General features: G+C 39.9%; 2 protein-coding genes and 2 pseudogenes across 4 annotated transcripts; 2 read left to right on the top strand and 2 right to left on the bottom strand.

Annotated features, from left to right (window-relative positions):
* Positions 1-150: 150 nt before the first annotated feature.
* LOC118388267 (probable protein BRICK1-A) lies at positions 151-2672 on the bottom strand. The gene is made up of 3 exons (XM_035777128.2): positions 2273-2672; positions 1467-1549; positions 151-1360 (listed from the first exon to the last, which is right to left on the bottom strand). The coding sequence occupies exons 1-3, from the start codon at positions 2511-2513 to the stop codon at positions 1334-1336; spliced, it is 351 nt and encodes a 116-aa protein (XP_035633021.1). The 5' UTR covers positions 2514-2672; the 3' UTR covers positions 151-1333.
* LOC118388265 (uncharacterized) lies at positions 2622-5344 on the top strand. 2 transcript variants are annotated; one of them, XM_035777127.2, is made up of 4 exons: positions 2622-2768; positions 3732-3915; positions 4017-4105; positions 4320-5344. In XM_035777127.2, the coding sequence occupies exons 1-4, from the start codon at positions 2678-2680 to the stop codon at positions 4583-4585; spliced, it is 630 nt and encodes a 209-aa protein (XP_035633020.1). In that variant the 5' UTR covers positions 2622-2677; the 3' UTR covers positions 4586-5344. The 2 variants fall into 2 exon arrangements, 1 of the variants encoding a protein (XP_035633020.1); XR_004826529.2 differs by lacking the exon at positions 3732-3915 and having other exon boundaries at positions 2633-2768.
* On the bottom strand, positions 5060-6401 carry LOC118388266 (glutathione peroxidase 2-like; annotated as a pseudogene). The gene is made up of 2 exons (XR_004826530.2): positions 6103-6401; positions 5060-5801 (listed from the first exon to the last, which is right to left on the bottom strand). The product of XR_004826530.2 is annotated as a glutathione peroxidase 2-like (transcript).
* A 3455-nt stretch (positions 6402-9856) lies between these two features.
* Positions 9857-25289, top strand: part of LOC118388264 (guanine nucleotide-binding protein G(s) subunit alpha-like) — a 43936-nt pseudogene continuing 28503 nt past the window's right edge.

Genomic DNA, 25289 nt, shown 5'->3' with positions numbered 1-25289 from the left:
GCCTGTCCTGCCTGGTTTTCACAGGCCTAAAACATTTCACACAGGTCTATAACATTTAATGAAAGGCAACATCGGGAGCTTGTGAGCGTGAGAATGAATAATCTTTACTACTCAAACCTTTTGTCTGGAGAAAATGACACATAGCTGCACTTTCAATGTTAGTTTCTTTATTTTTTGCCATAAAACAATTGTCACTATGTACTGTACAAACATGACCATGAGATAGTAATAGAAGATTAATAAATACACACAAACAGCAACAGTGTCAAATTGGCACTTGGGGACATAAGCCTCTCATTTTGATTTTGTCATTCATGATTCACAGCAGGTAAATCAACTGTTCAAATGTTTCAAACACAGGTGGATTTATGCTTAGACATTCACTTGTCAAGATAAACAAAGCAAGAATGCAGTTGTACAGTGATTTCTTGAGTGATAAGCTTGTCCTTCTCCACTCTACGATTGAGTGCACATAATACACTGTTTGAACCATACAAATGGATGAAATAGCTTTCTCATGAATTTAGTATGGAGTTTAAAACTGTTAACACACAAAATAGTCAGGTATATGTTCAGAATCAAACAAAAAAGGTCCAAAACAAATTGAGCCAAATGTAGCCTTTTCATTGAATCAGTGAGTGAAATACTTACACTTGTCACTAATATATAGGCTCAGCATTCCCAAACAGTCCCATTACAAGTCAGAATGTTAAACAAACTTCATTTCAGCTTACTTTACCTGTTGCCTGCCAATTTTGTCCCTATGTCAGAGGTAATCTGATACAAAATATCCACAGGTAAGTATTGTATTTTGTATTTTATTGTATTTTATTTTCAATACGGATGTAATTTGCACTTGACAAACACTTACACAATATGGCTGAGCCTAACTTAACAGCAAACACTTCCAGCTGATTGCGAGGAAATGTTCTACGGTCGACTATATTCGGCTATTGTCTACATATTGCGCATCACGTGCAATGCATCGATAGATTGAAAATACAAGCGACAGAACCTACTGGCGCCACAAAAAGTCAGGTAAACAACACTTTCCTGTGGATACCCTATCTCCACCTACTGCCAAAAGGACCAACAGCATGTACAACTGGTAGAGTAAGTGTAAATATCATTTTAGTAAACATTCTGCTTTGTAGAGACTATTGCGTCTTTTTAACAGCGAATTCTTTCAGACGGATATCCATGGAGTAACCATAGGAAAGTCTGATGTTTAGGCAAAGCCAAATGTAAACTATACAGTAAGTACGTATAAAATAATTAACAGAAAATTAGGAAAAGTGGTGTATTCATGGTGTTTCAGCAGTCATCTGGAGGTCTAGGTTAGGGTTTCACCTTTAGTAACCTTGGGAGTGAGAAACAGATACATAATGAATTTCAGATGTTCCAACTGAGATTTTTTTCTGTACCAGTATTTTATAACCGCATACCATCATTTCAAAACCACTTACCCTTGCCTCAATGTATTCAATCCTCCGCTCCAAGGCAGTTAGCTTCTCATTAAGAGTGGCTAACCGGGACCGACAGGACATATCTGGAAAATAAATTCACATGAAAATGGACTTTATGTTTTGTTCTTATTCATTTCATATTGTCCATTCCAGCAAGGTTCCAGCAATTGTGATGGATGTGTAGCCAATGCCAGCTGAGTACAGTTTGGCTTAGATTGGTTTGGCCCTATTATTATTAAGCTATTAGGGTCAAGTTCATTTTAGGTAGACCACTACAGTAAATATAACCTCGAGGTCATAGCACAATCCACAGGACACTCAATTCAAACATATGGATTGTGTGATGCCAGACAATAGTAATAAAAAAAAGTATAACAATATAGCATTAACCTGACCCCAGATCTCTGTATGCAATGTGTAACTACTTGGCATGCCAAATTAGAGTTGGCTAAAGAAGGCATGTAGATTACATCTGGGACCAGGACATTCATAATAACACTGGCAATTGTTGTGCAACAACCACTGCTACCTAAAGCTAGCGTCGTATGCGGGATAAGCAACCATCAATGGACTGCACCAGGGCTATGCTCTCTCAGGTCATGACAAGCTCACAAGACAGTAACAACATTACACGCTGGCCAGATATCAAATAATGTTACCGCTACCCGTACGTACTCCAAGCTAGCTAGCAAGTATTCGTTAGCTAGCTAACGTTAACTAGGAGTGGTCGATTGCTTGTTTAGCTAGATAGCTAACGAGCGAGCCACTGGACGAAAGCAGGAAGGAATGCCTTGGGTAAAGCTTACCAAATGAATTTAGGAAATCGGCAATCTTCTTGATGCTACTCGTGATCACTTCTATATACTCGCGATTTGCCCAATCCTGATGGATTTCTCTTTGAACTGGGTCATCCTGGATAGACATCTTTACGAGTTTGCTAAACTCAATACTTCCGCGGTCTGGTAGGGTGCGCCAAATGCTGTCACCAAGGGGGGTTGGTGGGTTGATCGCATGGTAAGAGCTATCCGGGATACTTGGGACGTCCATACCCTAACCGTAACCACAACCCTTCCCTTTAACTATTTGAAATGGCAACTTCAGAAACCTTTCCAGCAACATAAACTCACACGAAAGAGCTTACATGTTCATAATCAGTTTGCTCACGAGCCACATTCAACACGTCCAACTAGCTACTTAATCACGAGACAAGGATGGCGGTTGCAGATTCCAAGACCTTCAGAAGTTTAGCAAGTTCGAACTTTAAAAATCAGAGTTATCAAACAAGCAACATCAGCGACAATGGTGAGGCCAACAAGCACTAACCCGCACCACACACAACAGCTAATGTTAACGTACTTGTTATTTCAGATCGCTTGACACGATATATATATATATATATATATGCTAGCTAACACCCGATCGCTGTTCCATGGTGCTGAAATAAAGGTAGCTAGCTAGTTTAGCTATGTTTTTTTTGTTGCTATTAGCTTGAAGCTTTAGGCATACCAACAATGACAATTTCAATACTTATATAATCATTTAAAAAATAGCTAAGAAACTTGCCTTATCAAATGTCAAGGGGGTCAGGGTCAATAGGGGCAACTCATAGGCAAAATATTTAAGTGGCAGTGGAGAGAAAAACCTGCACCTTTAAAGCTATTTTCCTGAAATTCTACACATTTCCCCCTTATGGTTGAGAGAAAAATGCAGTTTTAAAGCTATTTTCCTGCAATTCTACACATTTTAAATTGGGACGGTGAAATCATTTAGCAATTTTAAAGCAATTTTCCTGCAATTCTACACATTCTACTACAGATATCTGAGTGAGAGTGACAAACAAAATCAATGGGGGCCGCCTGGAGGTCAGGGCCCCTAGGCCTTGAGTGCCTGGTCAGTAATTCGGCCATAATTACTACAAGGTTTAGATAGCTGGTTCGACTAACTCACCTAGTAAACTATAAAATGTTAGTTGACATGGGCAAATTGCAATCCAGACTGTATTACAACCGGCCGTAATTGGGAGTCCCATAGGGCGGCGCACATTTGGCCCAGCGTCGTCCTGGTTTGGCCGTTGTAGGACGTCGTTGCAAATAAGAATTTGTCCTTAACTGATTTGCCTAGTTAAATAAAGGTTCAATTAAAAAATATATATAATAATAGACTCTGTCAGGGACTGACTTTAAAATAGGACAACTGCTGATGCACTTCCAGCGGACGCTATGGGATATCAGCCACTATTCTACCATAACCATTTAATTTGTACAGCATTAGCCTCTCCAACAATCTTGAAACAGTGTAAACAAGGACAAGGGCTAACTGATGCCTTGGACCGTGCAATGGAGGATATTACAGCACTAGAGATCTCTACACCTTCTTCTCTTGATAAGTCCAGCAAGGACTCACTCAGTCACTCACAAACAAAACTCCAATTTGAGGAACCACTTGTCAGGTATAGAGATTATGGCTACATAAAAAGCAAACAGACTTAATTACAATAGGCTATACTATAACAATGTTATTGAGGTAATTTGTCATTTTGTCATTCAAAAGGCGAGAGAAGTCAAGGCACAAAAGGGAGGGCTTTGCACTGTCAAGCAAATCCGGAGCTCCATTCCCTAAAGATCTACTTGAAGTTTTAGGTTAGTATTAAAACACCAACTAATTAAAGATTAGTTAAAACACAATTTGTGATGTTCACGCGCTGGTGGTTATTTTTCATTTTTCCACATTTCAATGTTAAACAAAATGAATGTTTAAGGTCAGCCCTTGTACTAGTTTAAAGACACAAAGCTATCACATAAATGAGATGGCAAACACCAACCACTCAAAGCTTGCATTGTGTCCCCTGCAAAGGGACTTCAGATATACAGACTCTGGAGGATCTAGTGGCTAAACTGGAGTTTGAGAATGAGCTGCACCGTGTGTGTGGGAATCAGGACGTAGACAAGGAGTTTCTATCACCAGTGGAACACAGTTCAGACAGCTTAGTAGAGGACAGAAGCAGCAGCAATGGAGATGTGTCCAGTTCAGAGGAGGACCACTGCATGTTAGAGATTGTGTTGCAGATGGAAAGGGAGTATGATCTTTCTGTTTATTACAATGACTTCTGTACTCAATGACAAGGCCCTCATTCAGCCAGTTATCTGTACACAGAGCATCGTGACATAGGTTTCTGTTGATAACAACTCCTCAGGAAAGATTTAAGACAAACCTGTCTGTAATTAGCATTAAATCTGGGCTCACTTTACATAATACATAAAACAATCAGAGAAGTGAATTATTCAGCAGCAAACTTGCAGTTTTTTTAATGTATCCCTCTACTTTATTTTGTAAAGAGACATCTAGGCTGTCATATTTCATTGGTTTAAGTTACTGTAGTTTCTGTTTTTTATACACCATAAATTCAGTTTATAGTATTTATAACCAATATTAAAACTATTTGATTGTAACAATCTATAGAACATTGCTCTATTGTAAAAACTTTGATTGTATGTTAATATCAACCATCAACCTGTTATCACTCCTCAAGTGACTTATTACTCCTCAAATGTAGAATTACATAAAGTTAAAGGAAATGAAAACCAATAAAAACATGTTTTTATTACATTTATTTCTCCACGACTGGTCTTTGCTATACATGAGTAATACACTACTGTTAGATTCAGGACTTTACATCTTTATCAGAAACTCCCCTCACAACAAAGGTTTTAAGGAATGTCTTCATTCAGTAAAGAGTCTAAAAAAACAAGAGTATCTTGCACAGGAGGGCAAAGCCAATTGAAACAAATGCAGCAGGCATATTCCTACAGAGGCAGATGCTAGTAGCAAAAGCCGTTGGTACTGGTGAAGGGATATTGTGATTGTGATGAAGAAAATGTGTGACTGCTGATTAACAGGAGAGTGAAGACATTCTGTGTTGTCCCTGTGGCCCTCTACATCCTTATCACCACCAACACTGTACCCCTGTGAGAGCTCTGCCTGGACGGTTTATTTCACATTGAGTAGCTCCTTAATATCTGCCTCAATGTCACTGGTCGGGAACCTTCTGCTGTAGCGCTTGTAAGGATCTCCATCAGGACTGACCAGGAACTTTTCAAAGTTCCAGGAGATGTCATTCCTGCAGACAGGGCTCCACATGATGAACTTGGGGTCGCTCATGAGGGCCATGGAGTCATCAGAGGGGAATGGCAATTTATCCTTGAGATACACAAACAAGGGATGGGCATCCTTCCCATTCACATCCATCTTCTCAAAAAGTGGAAATTTGGGCTCAAAGCCATTTCCTGGACGGATATACTTCAGGGACCTCAGGATCTCATCATTCTTACAATTCTCCTGTTTATACAGAATCAGAATCAATAAACAATAAATCTGTTTCAGAAATTATCTTAATGGAAGCATGTTAACAACATAGGGGGGACTAAGAATGTTTCAATGATGAGTCCCAAAAGTATTACACAGACAGAGTTTAACAATATTGTTGTTATTACCAATCTACAATGTTGGAACAACTGCGAAAAACTACATTTGGGCTCGCAGTCTGAGAGTTGACCACCACTTGACCACCACATTTCAAATATAAGACTGAATAATCTGCAATATTGAAATTCATATAGAAAAATAAGTGAATGCCTACCTGATGGCCAAACTGGTTGCAGGGCACCCCAAGAACCACGAGCCCCTTTTCAGAATACTGCGAATGGAGCTCGTTCATCTGAGTGTAGTCCCTGGTTGTTGTTCCTCAGAGTGACGCCACATTTTCAATAAGCACAACTTTATCCTTTAGGGAGGAGAAATGTAGCAAATCTCCAGACAGCAATTTAGCTGAAAAGTCGTAAAACTTCTTTATTTTCCCAGCCATTTCATGAAGCAACGACGTTTAACTTTCGGATGCCTTCCGTTTTCTTAGCTTTTGTACAGCAACTGAAAAGGGGAGGTGCGACTTTTCAAAGTTTGAGGAAGTCGCAGTTTCGAGAACCACCAATGGTGAAAAATGTGGGAGAATTAGTTTAAAATAAAGTTAAAGTATTTATGTGGAAATAATTATATGGAATTATTCATCTAACGAATGTCCTTCATTTGAGTATATATTAAGGTTGGAGTAAATACAAAACATTATGAAGCCGTCTCCGGCTGTACCAAACTAGTTAGAATTTGCTGCCATCTATTGGCAATTTTAGAGAGGTTCCTCCTCAAAATGAATTCTAGTCAATCACAAACATCCCTAATCCGATTTATTTGGTCCAATCTGAAAAGTCTATAACACATACACAGCAGTGCCCTTTGAACCTCTTAATTTTAAGGGGGAAAAAAAAAAATAATAATATGTATATTCCTTCAGAAGAAAAATTCTTAACAGGGTGGAACCTAACAAAGTGGACAATTTGGAGATTAAATTAGCCATAGCTCCGCGAGTGACCAAGATTGAGCTAGAATAATGGTAAACACTTGAACAGGATTTTAACTTCTCTATCAAACATAGTTTAACATTCGATTTTTTTTGTATAAATAATTTTGCCTAACAAGGTGTACATGAGTGGGAAATACAGACTAACAACATGAAACATGGTAAGATAGATACAACTGAGTGTTTATATTTATTTATCTTTGCACCGTTGTTTTCCCACCAAATAAATTATGACACTTCCTGAATGTGGTGTCATTGTAGGAAAGGGTTGTTTTCTTAAAATGGAAAATTTACAACAAACTAACAGGGTGGAAAGTGATATCAGGGACACACAGTAAATCTTAAATAAAATAATAATAAATACAATAATACTGTAAAAAAGTTATGAGAGAGAATTTAAATAGGACTATAAAATAATGAAGAATATTTTTAAATATTGTATTATTTTATGGCTTATATTTCTCGTAGAATTTAATGAATAACCTCCGGGGACATGGCAAAAACTCCTATGTCCACTGAATTATTTTTTAGAAAATGCATAAAATTAGCTTTTAATATCCATATTTGTGAGTTTTTAAGGTAAAGGACACCTGACCTTATATTTAAAGATTTTTGAAATCCGCATGTCCGACTACTATACACTAAATAAGAAGTGATATTTCCTGGGGACAGGAAAGGCACCGCATGATAGCAATAACCCAACAGTTAACAGTAGTGTTAATATAATCCATCTTCATCTAAATATTGAGCGATACACCATTTTTTCCCCTTTTCAAAGTAAGATATTGACATTTTCAGATAAACACAATTGCGGTCTATCAGTTTTATTTTGCCTATTTAAAACCAGCTTACCTTAACCAGGTAAGCTAGTTGAGAACAAGTTCTCATTTACAATTGCGACCTGGCCAAGATAAAGCAGAGCAGTGCGACACAAACAACAACACAGAGAATAAACAAGCGTACAGTCAATAACACAATAGAAAAAAATAAAGTCTATATACAGTGTGTGCAAATGGCGTGAGGAGGTAAGGCAATAAATAGGCCAAAGTAGCAAAGTAATTACAATTTAGCAAATTAAAACTGGAGTGATAGATGAGCAGATGATGATGTGCAAGTAGAGATACTGGTGTGTAAAAAAGCAGAAAAGTAAATAAAAACAATATGGGGATGAGGTGGGTAGATTGGGTGGGCTATTTACAGATGGACAATTTACAGCTACAGCGATCGGTTAGCTGCTCAGATAGCTGATGTTTAAAGTTAAGTCTCCATCTTCAGCGATTTTTGCAATTCGTTCCAGTCACTGGCAGCAGAGAACTGGAAGGAAAGGCGGCCAAATGAGGTGTTGGCTTTGGGTATTTAAAAAAAAATATATATTTCACCTTTATTTAACCAGGTAAGCTGGTTGAGAACAAGTTCTCATTTAGAACTGCGACCTGGCCAAGATAAAGCAGTGCGACACAAACAAAACAAGTCAATAACAGTCAACACAATAGAAAAAAGAAAGTGTGTGTAAAAGGCAATAAATAGGCCAGTAAGTAGCAAGCAATATACCTGCTGGAGCACATGCTGTTATTGTGACCAGTGAGGCAGAGCTTTAGACTTTACTTTTTTTTTTTTGCCCTTTTTTATTTGTGGTATCCAATTGGTGGTAGTTACAGTCTTGTCTCATTGCTGCAACTCCTGTACAGACTCAGGAGAGGCAAAGGTCAAGAGCCATGTGTCCTCTGAAGCACAACCCAACACTGCTTCTTGACACAACGCACATTCAACCCAGAAGCCAGCCACACCAATGTGTCAGAGGAAAGAATTTGTGACCTGGTGCACTGCGCATGGCCCACCACAGAAGTTGTTAGTGCGCAATGAGACAAGGATATCCCTGCTGGCCAAGCCCTCCCTAACCCGGACCAATTGTGCGTGACCCCATGGGCCTCCCGGTCGCGGCCGGCTGCAGCAGAGCCTGGGCTCAAACCCAGAATCTCTGGTGGCACAGCTAGCACTGAAATGCCTTGGACCACTGCACCACCCAGGAGGCCCTACCTAGCATAGACTTATAGGTGACCTGGAGCCAGTGGGTCTGGCGAAGAATATGTAGCAAGGGCCAGCCGACTAGAGCGTACAGGTTGCAGTGGTGGGTGGTATAAGGGGCTTTGGTAACAAAACGGATGGCATTGTGATAGACTACATCAAGTTTGCTGAGTAGACTGTTGGAAGCTATTTTGTAGAGGACGTCGCCAAAGTCGAGGATCGGTAGGATAGTCAGTTTGGCGGCGTGAGTGAAGGAGGCTTTGTTGCAAAATAGAAAGCCGATTTTGGATTGGAGATATTTAATATGAGTCTGGAAGGAGAGTTTAGTCTAGCCAGACACCTATGTATTTGTAGTTGTCCACATATTCTAGATCAGAACCGTCCAGGGTAGTGATGCTAGTATTTGGTTTTACTAGCGTTTAAATATAAGAGTAGTTAGAGGCCACGGAAGGTGTGTTGTATGGCATTGCAGCTCATTTGGAGGTTAGTTAACACAGTGTCCAAAGAAGGGCCAGATGTATACAGAATGGTGTCGTCTGAGTAGAGGTGGATCAGAGAATCACCAGCAGCAAGAGCGACATCATTGATATATACAGAGAAAAGAGTCAGCCCGATAATTGAACCCTGTGGTACCCCCATAGAGGCTGCCAGAGGTCCGGACAACAGGCCCTCCGATTTGACACACTGAACTCAGAGAAGTAGTTGGTGAACCAGGCGAAGCAGTCGTTTGAGAAACCAAGGCTATTGAGTCTGCCGATAAGAATACGGTGATTGACAGAAAGTACTCTGACACTGAAAAGAGCCATGAAGCTATAACCCGACCTCCAGTATGTATATTCTGTGAGAGTACAGTATGTATATTCTGTGAGAGTGATTGATTTGAGATTTAATCAGGTGTTCTAAGGCAGGCTATGAATGACGCAAATCATGTGACTCAAAAGCGTGGCTTTTCCTCTGCCTCCCCCTGTTGCTCCTAAAAATGGTAACAGGATGAGGAAGCACTTCGATATCAAAATAGGGCAAACCAACAAGCTATCTACTTAAATATATCACACTAGAAGCACGGAGACTGTGCGTCGTTCAGTTTCATATTCGTCAGATACTGTGAGTGGTTTTTACGTTTTCAGAAAAAACATTCAAGTGCGAGAAGGGGACACATTGGTCCTTGCACGGACCCCATGTCCGCTAACGGGATGTGAAAATAAACAGCGAGACTGTTATAATGGTGTTTCCACGCTCAGTCAGTGTTAGGTAATTGAATTATAACCTGGCGGCTCGTTATGGGGATGTGCCATAGTTTTAGATCTAGGATTATAGGACCGCACTCATCGATAACCTACAGCGGGCGAACGGGTGCTAATGCTGGGCTAGATGGCGAGCCTGGGCAGCAGGATAATTGTTCCGACCTGGAGCTTCGGGATCAACGCAGAGTGGAGGAGAAAGCACGGATCAAAGCAGAATTAAAGAGAAGTCGGAACATAGACAAGAGTCTGAAAGCAGAGAAGAGGGAGTACAAACAAACCCACAGGCTTCTGCTATTGGGTAAGTTAATTGAACTGTTAAACGACCTAATTTAAAGTGTTGTGCTCTGCACTGTATATTTGGCCATATGTCCATAACGATCTCAGCTTTGTGATTATTTGCTAACTGGACAAGTAACCTAACTGATCTGCTATGACTGCTAATAAGCTTGTTCTGGGTTTTTATTCATCAGAATATTCACACTGAAATTGGATATAGTTACCATATATAGGCTAGGCCCTGCACTTGATAAATCACTAATGTCATTTTACCAATATATCAAGAGTCAAGACATATACGTTGTAGTTACCTCTGATATCGAACTGGCTATCTGCACTGAAATCTTAGCTGCGTTCTCTACACCATTGTGGGTGATGTTTATTGATGTACAAACAACATGTTATTTTTGAGGGACTGTTTGTTGTAAGTGTAAATATGCAACAGCAGTACATACAGCCATATTCATCGCTTGTTATTACAAACACAAGACTTATTGTAGCCTACAGTTTATTTAGTGAGTGAATTAAGAAACGACATGCTATCATAGCTTTCAGAGGCTAATGCTGCCTTGAGGGTATATGAGAACAGGCAGATTCTCACATGCTTGCTTTTTGAGAAAAGAGACCAAAACAAGATTCATTTAAACACACACACATATATATATATATATATGCAGAAAATGATCCATAAGGACAAGTAATAACTGCTTATGCCAGTTCTTGTGGAAGACGTTGTTTTGATTTGCTCAAGTGAAGGAGAACAGGTTTCATAAAAAAAAATGGAATCAAAAGTGTTAGCAAAGTAAGACCTTGATACAACCTATAGTTATAGACTGTATCACAAGGAGAGCCTTAGCTCCTTTGCCTTTTATAGAAGCTGCCCCTTCTTTCTACGTTACACAAGGAAAGGAGGGCAGTCTGCAGACACAAGTGGAAGAACTGTGTGGGCTCTGTGACCAAAATACACCAGTCATGCGGGGCTGCAGGTTTAAGAACAGACTGGACATGAGCAGAATGAGAACCTACTTATGCTTATGAACATTCAGGTGTGAGTTAGTTAGTTATTATCTTAATCATTGCTTCTCTTCGTTGTTCTGCTGATGATCTCCACCCTGTTAGCTAAGGCTATCTTCTGTGTCCTTAGGGGACCTCTTGTTGGAGTTTGAAATGTTGTTTTTAGAAAAACAGATCAAAGTAGAGGTATGAATGTGCTAAAATGCTAATTTGTAGAAAACAAAAAAGGAGCTACCTTGTAATAAAATTAAACATCTTATATATATATATATATATACTTCAACTGTGAGAGACGGAATCTAAAACAAAAATCCAGAAAATCACATTGTATTTTTGTTTTAGATTCCGTCTCACAGTTGAAGTGTATATATATATATTTGTTTTTAGCCTAACAGGTGGGGCTCAAAATAGGCGGGGCTCTGCCCTACCTGCTCTGAATGACATGTTGCCACCGGATTTGAGTTTCAAAACAATTAATCTGGCTAAGAAGATGTTTCATTTTATTACAAGGTAGCTCCTTTTTTATTTTCTACAAATTAGCATTTTAGCACATTCATACCTCTCTCTTCCGGCGCCGACAGTGATGGCTGCCTCGCTTCGCGTTCCTAGGAAACTATGCATTTTTTTTTATGTGTTATTTCTTACATTAGTACCCCAGGTCATCTTAGGTTTCATTACATACAGTCGAGAAGAACTACTGAATATAAGATCAGCGTCAACTCACCATCAGTACGACCAAGAATATGTTTTCCGCGATGCGGATCCTGTGTTCTACCTTTCAACCAGGACAACGGAATGGATCCCAGCCGGCGACCCCAAAAAAAGGACTCCGTAAAAGAAGGAAACGAGGCGGTCTTCTGGTCACTCATTCATATATCTTTATGTACATATTCTTTATCCCCTTACACTGTGTATAAGACAGTAGTTTTGGAATTGTTAGTTAGATTACTTGTTGGTTATTACTGCATTGTCGGAACTAGAAGCACAAGCATTTCGCTACACTCGCATTAACATCTGCTAACCATGTGTATGTGACAAATAAAATTTGATTTGATATGATTTTTAAGTAATTAATTTGCATTTTATTGCATGACATAAGCATTTGATCACCTACCAACCAGTAAGAATTCTAATTATTAGAAAATGGAAGAAGTTCAAGATGGCGGTCAATCACCCTCGGTCTGGGGCTCCATGCAAGATCTCACCTCGTGTCGCATCAATGATCATGAGGAAGGTGAGGGATCAGCCCAGAACTACACGGCAGGACCTGGTCAATGACCTGAAGATAGCTGGGACCACAGTCTCAAAGAAAACCATTAGTAACACACTACGCCGTCATGGATTAAAATCCTGCAGCGGACGCAAGGTCCCCCTGCTCAAGTCAGCGCATGTCCAGGCCCGTCTGAAGTTTGCCAATGACCATCTGGATGATCCAGAGGAAGAATGGGAGAAGGTCGTGTGGTCTGATGAGACAAAAATTGAGCTTTTTGGTCTAAACTCCACCTGCAGGGTTTGGAGGAAGAAGAAGGATGAGTATAACCCCAAGAACACCATCCTAACCGTGAAGCATGGAGGTGGAAACATCATTCTTTGGGGATGCTTTTCTGCAGAGGGGACAGGACGACTGCACCGTATTGAGGGGAGGATGTATGGGGCCATGTATCGCGAGATCTTGGCCAACAACCTCCTTCCCTCAGTAAGAGCATTGAAGATGGGTCGTGGCTGGGTCTTCCAGCATGATAACGACCCGAAACACACAGCCAGGGCAACTAAGGAGTGGCTCCGTAAGAAGCATCTCAAGGTCCTGGAGTGGCCTAGCCAGTCTCCAGACCTGAACCCAATAGAAAATCTTTGGAGGGAGCTGAAAGTCCGTATTGCCCAGCAACCGCCCCGAAACCTGAAGGATCTGGAGATGGTCTGTATGGAGGAGTGGGCCAAAATCCCTGCTGCAGTGTGTGCAAACCTGGTCAAGAACTACAGGAAACGTATGATCTCTGTATTTGCAAACAAAGGTTTCTGTACCAAATATTACGTTCTGCTTTTCTGATGTATCAAATACTTATGTCATGCAATAAAATGCAAATTAATTACTTAAAAAATCATACAATGTGATTTTCTGGAATGTTGTTTTAGATTCCGTCTCTCACAGTTGAAGTGTACCTATCATAAAAATGACAGACCTCTACATGCTTTGTAAGTAGGAAAACCTGCAAAATCGGCAGTGTATCAAATACTTGTTCTCCCCACTGTATATATATATATATATGTGTATTTATTCTTGCCTGTTTTGCATGGTATTTTGGCATTAATACATGTCCGATATCAGTTAGCAAGCAATGTAAAAAATAAAAATAATAATTGAGTTAATAAAGCCGCATACAAACATGGTCTCTTTTTGTTTTGAGTAAGGCAGCTCCAAAATGCAGGTGTTTCAGCCTAGCTCAGTGCTTTCTGTGGTGGTGGACTCAAAAAGAAAAGCTTACAGGAGTATCCTTTAGGGGTTCTTCAAATTGAAACTGTGGGGGAACCCCTATAAGTTCTTCAAATAACCCCTTTTAATGGATCCTCAAATAACCTTTTGGGATTAATTTTTGAACTACCCCCCCCCCTCCCCTATTATTACTAATAAAAATATGCATAACAATAACACAATATTTTAGTTGTCAGTGTTTTATTATGATTTTAGTGGCAAAGCAGAATTTAAAAAAGCCAAATATGAGGTAAACCCCAAGTCCAATGGATATATTGTCTGACGTGTTGATGTTGATGTTCTCTGTATCCATAGACAGAAAAATGTTGCAGTGCATGGTGATCGAACAGGTTTCCTGTTAAATTCATCAGAGGTGTAGGGAGGGTAAAGTCTGTGAATCCAAAAAATCGTACTTATACAGATGATTAACAAAACATGCACACAACAGTATTCATACCTTGGTTTTTGTGGTAAATGTTAATGAAAAAACTGTTTTGATAATGGTTTTCATACACATAGTTTGTCCATAATGTAGAGGACTATGGGATTTTCATTGAAGAGGTAAGGGAGGAGAATGGTACATGTGATCTGCATAACATGCCACAATTGGCATGGTATCATCATCAAACCATATCAATTTAGATCATACAAGGGACAAACCTTACCTTAAATTGAGGAGCTCTTTACATTTTCAGTTAAGTGCTATCCTTTCAAATTCAAGTACCATTTTCAGTGCCAAGAACCCTAAAGTTGTATAGCTTCATGTTTTGGTTAGGTCATTTAGTTATTTTGTTAGTTTGTTCAGTTTTTGTTCATTTTTTAATAAATAAGAATTTATCGTTGTACATTGGGGATGATATTTATAGCCACGCTTGCGTGTAGTTGCCAGTACTCGTTTGTATAGGTCATTTAGTTATTTTGTTAGTTTGTTCAGATCCTAAATATGTACACATACCACGCTGCGCCTGACAAAGGGTTCTTCGAAGAACTTTGAGGATCTTAGAAGAACCCTTGTTGAACCCCTCATTTTTAGAGTGCTCAGGGGCTCCCAAGTGGCACAGTGATCTAAGGCACTGCATCTCAGTGCTAGAGGTGTCACTACAGATCCTGGTTTGATTACAGGCTGTATCACATCCAACTGTGATTGGGAGTCCCATAGGTGGCACACAACTGGCCCAGCGTCATCCGGGTTAGGCAGTCATTGTAAATAAGAATTTTTTCTTAACTGACTTGCCTCGTTAAATAAATAAATCCAAATACAGAGGGTAGGGGTGATAATGTTCTCTCGTTACGCCATAATTGGCTCAGTGTTCTGTCACTCATGGGGACACTACGTCACTGCAGAATCTACAGGGAGAGCTATAAAGTTCAAGCCCCTTGGGTGCTGTCATAGATTTACATTAGATGTGCCCATCCAGCATGACTTCCGCTGCTTTCAAAATAACTGGAAACTCGGAACTGGAAAATCTCAGACTTCAGTGATTTCAAGACAACTGGGAACTCTGGGGGGCTGAAAGAAATGAACGCCGACTGGGATAATACGTTGTGAACGGTCATCCAAATCTGAATTCCAAGTCGGGAACTCTGGCCTCTAGAAAGAGTTCCGACCTTAAGATCCCTGACGTCATGATTCAAACTTGTTTTTTCCCGATATCCCAGTTGTCTTGAAAGCACCATAAATCCAGAGAATGGTGACAAAATTTGCCCATTTGAAGGACCGCCATGCCACCTTCCTGTTCAAGTGAGCACAGCACAACAAGGTGAGTCCAAAAATGTATTGTATTCTGCCTCATAAATTATGTAATATGCCAGGTAGTATTACTCTCTTAGCTACAGTATACGTATCTAAGTGTATGCCTAGTTAAATAAAGGTTAAATAACAAAATAAATGTAAGCTGTTAGTAGCCCATGTGCCTCACCCTATTAATTTGGTTCCGTTCCCCCTCATAACTTAACCTACTGTTCTGACTTGGTGGTCCACATGTAGGCTATAGCCTGTGTTAGAGAATTGTTATCATCGAGTTTTGCAAGAGATTTCATTGTCTGCTTATGTGCCCCCTTTATTTATCCTACTGTTCTAACTTGGTGTACAGGGAGAATACTGTAAGAACGGCCAATGTTCTGAATTCTGTCGCTGTACATTTCAGAAGTGCTGAACAAATAGTTATATTCATTAAGTCTGTCTTAGCTCACTCATTAATGTCTCAATCTAAATTACGGATTGCCTCTTATCTGCTCACCGTTCCCTTATGCCATAGTTTGTACATCTCAATTGTCAGTAGAAACCACATTTGTTCAAGCAAGTCAGCCATATCAGCTATGTTTTTTAAAAAGGCAGTAAATGAGGCTGAATGAACTGTTTCGGTGCCAGTCAAGGCTCCGCTGATAGCCAGGTGTAGAAGTGGTAAGGATTCACTCCATGGTGCTGAAAAGAAAGCTCTGCTGTTGGGACAGCTTTATGTAGGCTCTAACAGTTTGTGGGCACTGTTTGTTACTGCTACAGTGCAATTAATGTATTGTTTTGCTGTCTTGTGTAGTTGCTTTGCTGGCATGCATATAATTGTTTTTGTTGAGTTTTCCCCATCAAGATTTACATGCTAAAATCGCCACTGCTCAAATCCTAGAATCCATTGTGATTGCTGATAAGCCTCAGGTATGATACAACTGTAACTAAATTCTGCCCCGTACTGGCAAGAGTTGGGCATTGCATTTGAATGGAGAATACTGAATCATTTTTGCTCATCGATAAAAAAATAAAACCATACTTTTCACCTCAGTTCAGAATTTTCATTATCAGTTAATCATATGTAACTATTTTATTAGTTTTGCTGCAAAATAATTGGGCACAAGTTGAACTGCTTAGACATTTTCTTATTGTTGTTACGGTCACCCTTAACACAAATAATGTGTACATACACAATACAGAGAGTTGCCCTGTATTATGAGGTAAACGTCCATTAAAGGAACAGGGGGATCAAGGCAGACACACAGGGATTCCACACAGCAATGCTCTATAGTAAAACATTTGAACCACACCGTAGCCACGGAAGCTGCATTTTGTGAACTCCTTGTTCTCTTTCAGTGGTCATATTTCATGCATGAAGTGGCCTTAAATCTATGCAGTTACATGTGTAATTATAGTGTAGGTACACATTGTAACAGTTTACAATGTAAGTATATGGGTTTTATGCTTCTTAATGCGAAGTGGAATCAAATAATCACATTTTCACATTTAACCTTGTATGTATAGTACACATATCCAACTTTTTGGTGGATGAAAATGTATCTGCTATTTGCACAATTCTGTTGCAAATGTTGAAAAAGGTTTCCTCCTGAAATGTAAGCATCTTTCAGAGCCTCATCATGATGTACAGGTACCTGCCAAAATAATGGAAAAGCTTAAGTAAATGAGGGATACAAATTCTATTGAAAACACGGGCTTCCATACAGGTGTGGTTCCTGAGTTAATTAAGCAGTTAACATCCCATGCTTAGGGCCATGTTTAAAATGCTGGGCTGGCCATTATTTTGGCTACCATGGCTATGCCACCATAAGATGACAATGCCGCCATACACAAGGCACTAGTGGTCACTGAATGGTTTGATGAGCATGAAAACAATGTAAACCATATGACATGGCCGTCTCAGTCACCAGGTCTCGACCCAATTGAACACTTTTGGGAGATTCTGGAGAGGCGCATGAGACGGCGTTGTCCACCACCATCAACAAAACACCAAATTATGTCATTTTTCATGGAAGTATGGTGTCACATCCCTCCAATAAAGTTCCAGAAACTCATAGAATCTATGCCAATGTGCATTGACGTTGTTCTGACTTGTGACTCAAAGCCCTATAAAGACACTTCATGTTGGTGTTTCCTTTATTTTTGGCAATTACCTGTAGATTTGAAGGTTGACATCTTTTAGGCCTTTGGAGATGAACTACTCACACCATGGTGAAATAGTGACGATGATCGGATGGTTGAAGGAAATATACCGGCCTGTATGATGGTTGAAGGAAATACACCGGCCTGTAGGCTGGTTAAAGGAAATATACCGGCCTGTATGATGGTTAAAAGAAATATACCGGCATGTATGATGGTTAAAGGAAATATACCGGCCTGTAGGCTGGTTAAAGGAAATATACCGGCCTGTAGGCTGGTTAAAGGAAATATACCGGCCTGTATGATGGTTAAAAGAAATATACCGGCATGTATGATGGTTAAAGGAAATATACTGGTTAAAGGAAATATACCGGCCTGTATGATGGTTGAAGGAAATATACCGGCCTGTAGGCTGGTTAAAGGAAATATACCGGCCTGTATGATGGTTGAAGGAAATATACCGGCCTGTAGGCTGGTTAAAGGAAATATACCGGCCTGTTTGATGGTTGAAGGAAATATACCGGCCTGTAGGCTTGTTAAAGGAAATATACCGGCCTGTAATGATGGTTAAAGGAAAAATATACCGGCCTGTAGGCTGGTTAAAGGAAATATACCGGCCTGTAGGCTGGTTAAATAAAATATACCGGCCTGTAGGCTGGTTGAAGGAAATATACCGGCCTGTAATGATGGTTGAAGGAAATATACCGGCCTGTATGATGGTTGAAGGAAATATACCGGCCTGTAGGCTGGTTAAAGGAAATATACCGGCCTGTAGGCTGGTTAAAGGAAATGTACCGGCCTGTAGGCTGGTATATTTCCTTTTAACATTTTTTTATTTACACAAAACAGTGGGATACTCATTCGACCATATGAGCTGAAGGACTTCCTAGTTCACAAAATAAGCTCAAAAACACTAACGGAAGAATTTGAGCTCTGATATTAGTCACTCATTGTTATTGACAACACACATTACAATAGGTTACACAAATGATAATTGGGCAACTATCAAATAACCATAGACATAGTCATTTTTTAGAGAACTTACATAGATTGTATATTGCTGTGATTCAGAAACAGACTCCTGGTGTCTTCACGCCACATACTCATGCAGTCTGTGCTGTGGTCAGATAAATGTTGTTAAATGCAGTGGGAAATCTGATCACAATGTGGGCACATTTATTTTCAAGCACGCTAATAGAGGCTGGTATGTTTTAAGGCTGGGCTGATATGTTACATATTTGGGAATGGCAAGACCCAGTAAAGCATTAAACTTAGTAAGCCTTTATCTGGCAAGAAGTGCAATGTGTTTTTATTATTCATATCTACAAATGAATCCATAAACACATGTATATTAATATACTGCCATTATTTATAAAGGGGTGGTTTATAATTAGGTTATTATTAATTTTAAAGATGGTTTATAATAAATGAAAACAAATGGTTAAAATGGTGTACTTATTTGGTGCTTGTAGAATAGTGAGAAATTTTAACCCGTTTTTTAACTACCCCTTTACAGATCCTTTTATGTTTTTTAATTTTATTTCCATTAAAACATTCAGAGATTTAGAGAGGGAATAAAGAAGTCAAGACTGAATAGAGATCCGGCAAGTATTAATACATTCTGTGTATCCATGTTATAATGGTTACAATCTGTTGTGCTACAGTCGTCCACTTGCCCTGTATGGACGATCAGTTCTTCAAAGAGGGCGCCTTTTCTCTTCGGAATCGCAACTTCATGACTTCTTGGGCAATCATGTGATTACACTCTGGTCTTTCCCAGGGTTCAGTGAGAGCTGTTGCCCCACCCCATCTCTTTAACGCTTTCTATCTCAATGTACAATTCTCAGAGAAAATGACAAAAATGCATATAAATACTTCAAAGAAACTAATGTATTCACATTTATGCAAGAGCAGATCTGGCCTTTACGTGAAAAAATAACTGTCATCGTTGGATTAATTGTTATGTTGGCCTGCCGCGGTATGTTCATATATCGATATGCACATATATCCAGGCTTAGGCTACCATACGAATTCAAAAGGAATACAAAGCTTAGACTGACAGCGGGCTCTACCCACGAGAAAAACAAGAAAATAACGAATGATTTTCATAAATATACCTGAATCGGGGAAATTGCATTGCATACAACAAAACCTACTGAAGGCAATGTTCGCCTAGAAAAGCTTACCGATGTGAGGAGAAATACAAATTACAGCGGTAAAGAAAAAGACCGAGAGAAGGGCCTTTTTGATCTGGACAAACCCCAAAAGCAGCCAACATCTGTGACGAGGAGGGTAATTAAATTAATATCATTGACTAAAACAGGACATATTTGACAAAGTTACAACAAAAACGTTTTGTCTTGGATTTACAATGCATTTGGATGAAGAAGGAAACCCTGCATAATCATCCACATGCCGTCATTTTAGTGGAAATATGAATCTTTTTTTGATCCACCCTCTGTATCTGCTTTGCCTGTCACGCTGGGGCTGAGGACGGATTGAACAAGAAGAAGGGAAATACGCAAATGTTTTGAATGGCAGAATTCTACGAGTGAAACCAATGATGGATTCTAGATGAGACATTTGCTAGAATTCAGTGTGGATTTCAGCTCTACGACAACTCGAGATCATTTATGTACATTGTAACGCTGAAGGATAATATTCAACACTGAAATTAATCTTGATGACTATATTGTGGATTTATTATAGGAATCAACTGTCTGAGAGGGCGGCCTGAGTGTCGTGATTAGCACCACCACCCGGTTATCTATTGTAACCGGTAGATATTTAACACTAATAACTGTAATAAAGGCTACGGATTGGTTGGTCTTGATCTTCCGCAGGTTTTAGTCTGCAACTGGCAATACAGATGTCACCCATCTTCAGCAAGGTGTCTTTCTCTTGGCCCAATCTAGGAATCTAGAAATTATTTATTATATGAATCCCCCCTCCCCCGAACCTTTTTATTGGGTTTTTGGGAAGATGGGTTGTCTGGGCAATAGTAAATCCGAAGACCAACGTAATGAGGAGAAGACACAGAGGGAAGCTAACAAAAAGATAGAGAAACAGCTTCAAAAAGACAACCAGATTTACCGAGCTACTCACCGGCTTCTGCTATTAGGTAGGTTTCTGACATTGGTTAAGTGTTTCATTCCGTGTTTAATGTGGGTATCCCTGCCATATACCTATTGTGGCATTTGAGGATGACAAGGGTCTGACGTGGTAAATTACCATATTGTATGTAGGCCCATGTTCTTCCACGGCAGTCTATTAAACCAAGACTCTTCCATTTGTTTTATTGCAATGGGGGTTTACGTGTGGTTTTGCTGTCATTTTCGATAGGACTTTGTTCTTGTAAAAGACTTACACTGACAACACGTGTGTCAATGCACACCTGTCATTTCAAGCAGCTGTTCATGAAAAGCCACCAAAAGGATTTTTACCCTTATTTTGCAACATTGTTGCATATGATGCCATCTGACTAGTGGAATTATTGCTTGTGGTGTAAGCCTAGCAATGTGTGTCTATATGCCTGACTTAGGAAGAGTAACCTATTTACATTTACATTTACATTTAAGTCATTTAGCAGACGCTCTTATCCAGAGCGACTTAGTCCTCAGAAATTTGAGTTTTAATCATCATGGACTACATTTTCCTTGGAGTGCTTTTAATCACAATCGTTGCTAATACCAGGACTGATTTATTTGACAGTAGGCCTAGAGTAATCAAGTTGTTCCTAGTCCTACCTATGTAATAACACTGTAATTACTCAAGTAACACCATTGTATTAGCGTGTTGTTTCATAGTAATTGCTTTATAATTGTATAGTAATGGAGTTATTCCAATTACACAGGGCTGGCTCTAGGATTTGGAAGGCCCTAGGCAAGATTTGGTTGGGTGACCCCCACACCTCACAGAAAACCATTTTAGAAGCCCCCCTCTTGCCAGTGGAGAGAGAAGGTGTAGTTTTAAAGTTAATGTCCTGCAATTCTACACATTTTGCCATGGAGCATAGATAACATGTTGCAGTTTTAAAGGCCCAGTGCAGTCAAAAACATGATTTTCTAGTGTTTTATATATATTTCCACACTGAGGTTCGAATAATACTGTGACATTGTGAACATGATGATAATGGCCCTTTTACTGTTTTGAAAAGACTCCCTGAAATTTGAGCTTTGGGGTAAATAAGAAAGATAAAAAACAGAGTTCCAAACTTCTCTGCCAATAACAGCTCATTTTATTTTTTCCCCTCCCTAAGCCCACACCCAAACAGTCCTAGCAAAATTGCTTGAGAAATAGCTCTTTGCTAAGAAGCTATTTTTGTTTATTTTTGACCATTTTAAATGAAAACAATCACACTAAGGTAGTTAATTGTTACACATAATTATTTGATATTGAGATAAAAACGTCTGTATAGTTAGCAAGTTTTCTGCAATTCTACACATTTTGCCATGGGACAGAGAAATTTCCTGCAATTCTACAAAATGTTTCATAATATGATATCTGACAGAGTGACTAACAAAATCAATGGTGGCTCCGGAGATCAGGACCTCTGGGCACATGCCATACGTGCCCGGCCGGTATTCGGCCATGATTACAACAAGTTTGGATAGCTGGCTAGACTAACTACTGATCTTTTCCTTTAATTGGCTTGATTTGGTAGGCTCATCTTCGGAGCAATTTAATCCTCATTGGTATTACAAACAACATGAAATCACGTTCTATGTTTTTGACCTTACAGTATTAGGCCTAATAACAATACAGACATTGATTCTAGTCTGAAGTGACAATGACTAGGGTCCCTATTAACTTATCCAAAAACAACATTCTTCATTCACTAAGATAATTCACATTCTTTGGATACATTAATTCAACAAAAGCATGTTCACCATACAAAACAAAAATACATGTAAAAGATGCATATTTATTCCAATTCATGTTTTTTGTTGCTGCACAGTAAGAGTGTGTTTGACCGGATCCCGGAAACCTGGTTACCATTTTGGATTTTATAGGGGCCTAGGTATTTATGACAAGTCTACCTAGTCAACTCGCTACATTATTGGTGTGTTTTTCCCTTGGAGAGAAGTAAAAAAATAAAATAAAAAATAAAAAGATGCTCAGGCCCAAGTTAGGATCTGGTCTGTTTGCTTTTAATTTTCATTTAGTTGTAGCATGCTGTTAGCACGAAGGAGCAGAGTTTGTTCTCTCTGTTCCTCAATGTGTGGGGAATGACTGTTCCGAATATCCCCGAATGTTCCCAGCATTCCATGTTCTGTGGTTAGTGGACAGTCATCACTAGAGGTTAGGATTTCTTCCTAACCATATTATCTGACCAGGAAACACTCTAGGACCTGGTTGTAGTAGGTTATAACTTGGTTGAACACTGAAGTAATGTGTGATTTGCATGCCTAGAATTTAGCTCAAGGGAATTGATATCACCCTAAAGAGACCACTGTCAAGTGAGGTGTTTTTTGAAAGGTCTTTAGATTTATCTTCCTGTTCTCTCTGTTTGCAGGTGCTGGTGAATCTGGGAAGAGCACGATAGTTAAACAGATGCGAATATTGCATGTGAATGGCTTCAACGCAGAGTAAGTATTATTTCCCCTCATTTCATAAATCTTTGCAGAACCGTGTCAAGCACTAATTATTTTCTAGGTGCCACTGAAGGCTTGGGCCGGGACGATACCAGTATAGCAATATTATTTTCAAAGAAAAAATGAAAAACCGAAGCAGGTCAAAGTCTATGGTCTTTTAAATAAATGTGACTCTGGATGACAAAATAATAATGCTTGCTTCCATCATTAGGGCTATTTTCTTAAAGAAGTTAAATCCGCTTCAGGTTTTGTTGCACGAGACTAATGAGTATCGCGATGCTGGTATCGTCGCAGCCTTACTGAAGCCCATAGGGTTCTTACTCCTTTTGTATTACACAGACTTTAAACTGGTAACCGAGGCCCTAGGATTCTCTCAGGCTGAATAATTTTTGAGATGTTACACCTTTATAATCTGGGTGGTTCAAGCCCTGAATGCTGATTGGCTGACAGCTGTGGTATATCAGACCGTATACCACGCGTATGACAAAACATTTATTTTTACTGCTCTAATTACTTTGGTAACCAGTTTATAATAGCAATAAGGCACCTTGGGGGTTTGTGATAAACTCAGCAAAAAAAGAAACGTCCTCTCACTGTCAACTGTGTTTATTTTCAACAAACATAACCTGTGTAAATATATTTGTATGAACATAAGATTCAACAACTGAGACATAAACTGAATAAGTTACACAGACATGTGACTAACAGAAATGGAATAATGTGTCCCTAAACAAGGTGGGGGTCAAACTCAAAAGTAACAGTCAGTATATGTTGTGGCCACCAGCTGTATTTAGTACTGCAGTGTATCTCCTCCTCATGGACTGCACCAGATGTGCCAGTTCTTGCTGTGAGATGTTACCCCAGTCTTCCACCAAGGCACCTGCAAGTTCCCGGACATTTCTGGGGGGAATGGCCCTAGCCCTCACCGTCCAATCCAACAGGTCCCAGATGTGCTCAATAGTATTGAGATCCGGGCTCTTCGCTGGCTATGGCAGAACACTGACATTCCTGTCTTGTAGGAAATCAAACCCAGAACGAGCAGTATGGCTTGTGGCATTTTCATGCTGGAGGGTAATGTCAGGATGAGCCTGCAGGAAGGGTACCACATGAGGAGGGAGGACGCCTTCCCTGTAACGCACAGCGTTGAGATAGCCTGCAATGACAACAAGCTCAGTCCGATGATGCTGTGACAGACCGCCCTAGACCATGACGGATCCTCCACCTCCAAATCGATCCCGCTCCAGAGTACAGGCCTCGGTGTAACGCTTATTCCTTCAACGATAAACGCAAATCCGACCATCACCCCTGGGTGAGACAAAACCATGACTCGTCAGAGAAGAGCACTTTTTGCCAGTCCTGCCTGGTCCAGCGATGGTGGGTTTGTGCTCATAGGCGACGTTGTTGCCGGTGATGTCTGGTGAGGTCCTATCTTACAACAGACCTACAAGCCCTCAGTCCAGCCTCTCTCAGCCTATTGTGGACAGTCTGAGCACTGATGGAGGGATTGTGTGTTCCTGGTGTAACTCAGGCAGTTGTTGTTACCATCCTGTACCTGTGTGATGTTCGGATGTACCGATCCTGTGCAGGTGTTGTTACACGTGGTCTGCCACTGCGAGGATGATCAGCTGTCTGTCCTGTCTCCCTGTAGCTCTGTCTTAGGCGTTTCACAGTATGGACATTGCAATTTATTGCCCTGGCCACATCCGCAGTCCTCATGCCTCCTTGCAGCATGCCTAAGGCATGTTCACGCAGATGAGCAGGGACCCTGGGCATTTTTCTTTTGGTGTTTTTCAGAGTCAGTAGAAAGGACACTAAAGAGGCCTAAGTTTTCATACCTGTGACCTTAATTGCCTACTGTCTAAGCTGTTAGTGTCTTAACAACATTTCCACAGGTGCATGTTCATTAATTG

This window comes from Oncorhynchus keta, chromosome 10 (assembly GCF_023373465.1).
Source record: "Oncorhynchus keta strain PuntledgeMale-10-30-2019 chromosome 10, Oket_V2, whole genome shotgun sequence".
Classification (NCBI taxonomy): domain Eukaryota; kingdom Metazoa; phylum Chordata; class Actinopteri; order Salmoniformes; family Salmonidae; genus Oncorhynchus; species Oncorhynchus keta.
Note: the sequence above shows the minus strand (reverse complement) of the source record. Positions and strands in the feature narration are given on the sequence as shown.

Coding starts and splice junctions, on each gene's coding strand:
- LOC118388267 (XM_035777128.2), bottom strand. CDS start 2,513: ATGGACGTCCCAAGTATCCCGGATAGCTCTTACCATGCGATCAACCCA. Junction 1,550..2,272: donor CGATTTCCTAAATTCATTTG/GTAAGCTTTACC, acceptor TTTATTTTCCAG/ATATGTCCTGTCGGTCCCGG. Junction 1,361..1,466: donor TTGAATACATTGAGGCAAGG/GTAAGTGGTTTT, acceptor CTCACTCCCAAG/GTTACTAAAGGTGAAACCCT.
- LOC118388265 (XM_035777127.2), top strand. CDS start 2,678: ATGGCGGTTGCAGATTCCAAGACCTTCAGAAGTTTAGCAAGTTCGAAC. Junction 2,769..3,731: donor AAGCAACATCAGCGACAATG/GTGAGGCCAACA, acceptor TAATTTGTACAG/CATTAGCCTCTCCAACAATC. Junction 3,916..4,016: donor TTTGAGGAACCACTTGTCAG/GTATAGAGATTA, acceptor GTCATTCAAAAG/GCGAGAGAAGTCAAGGCACA.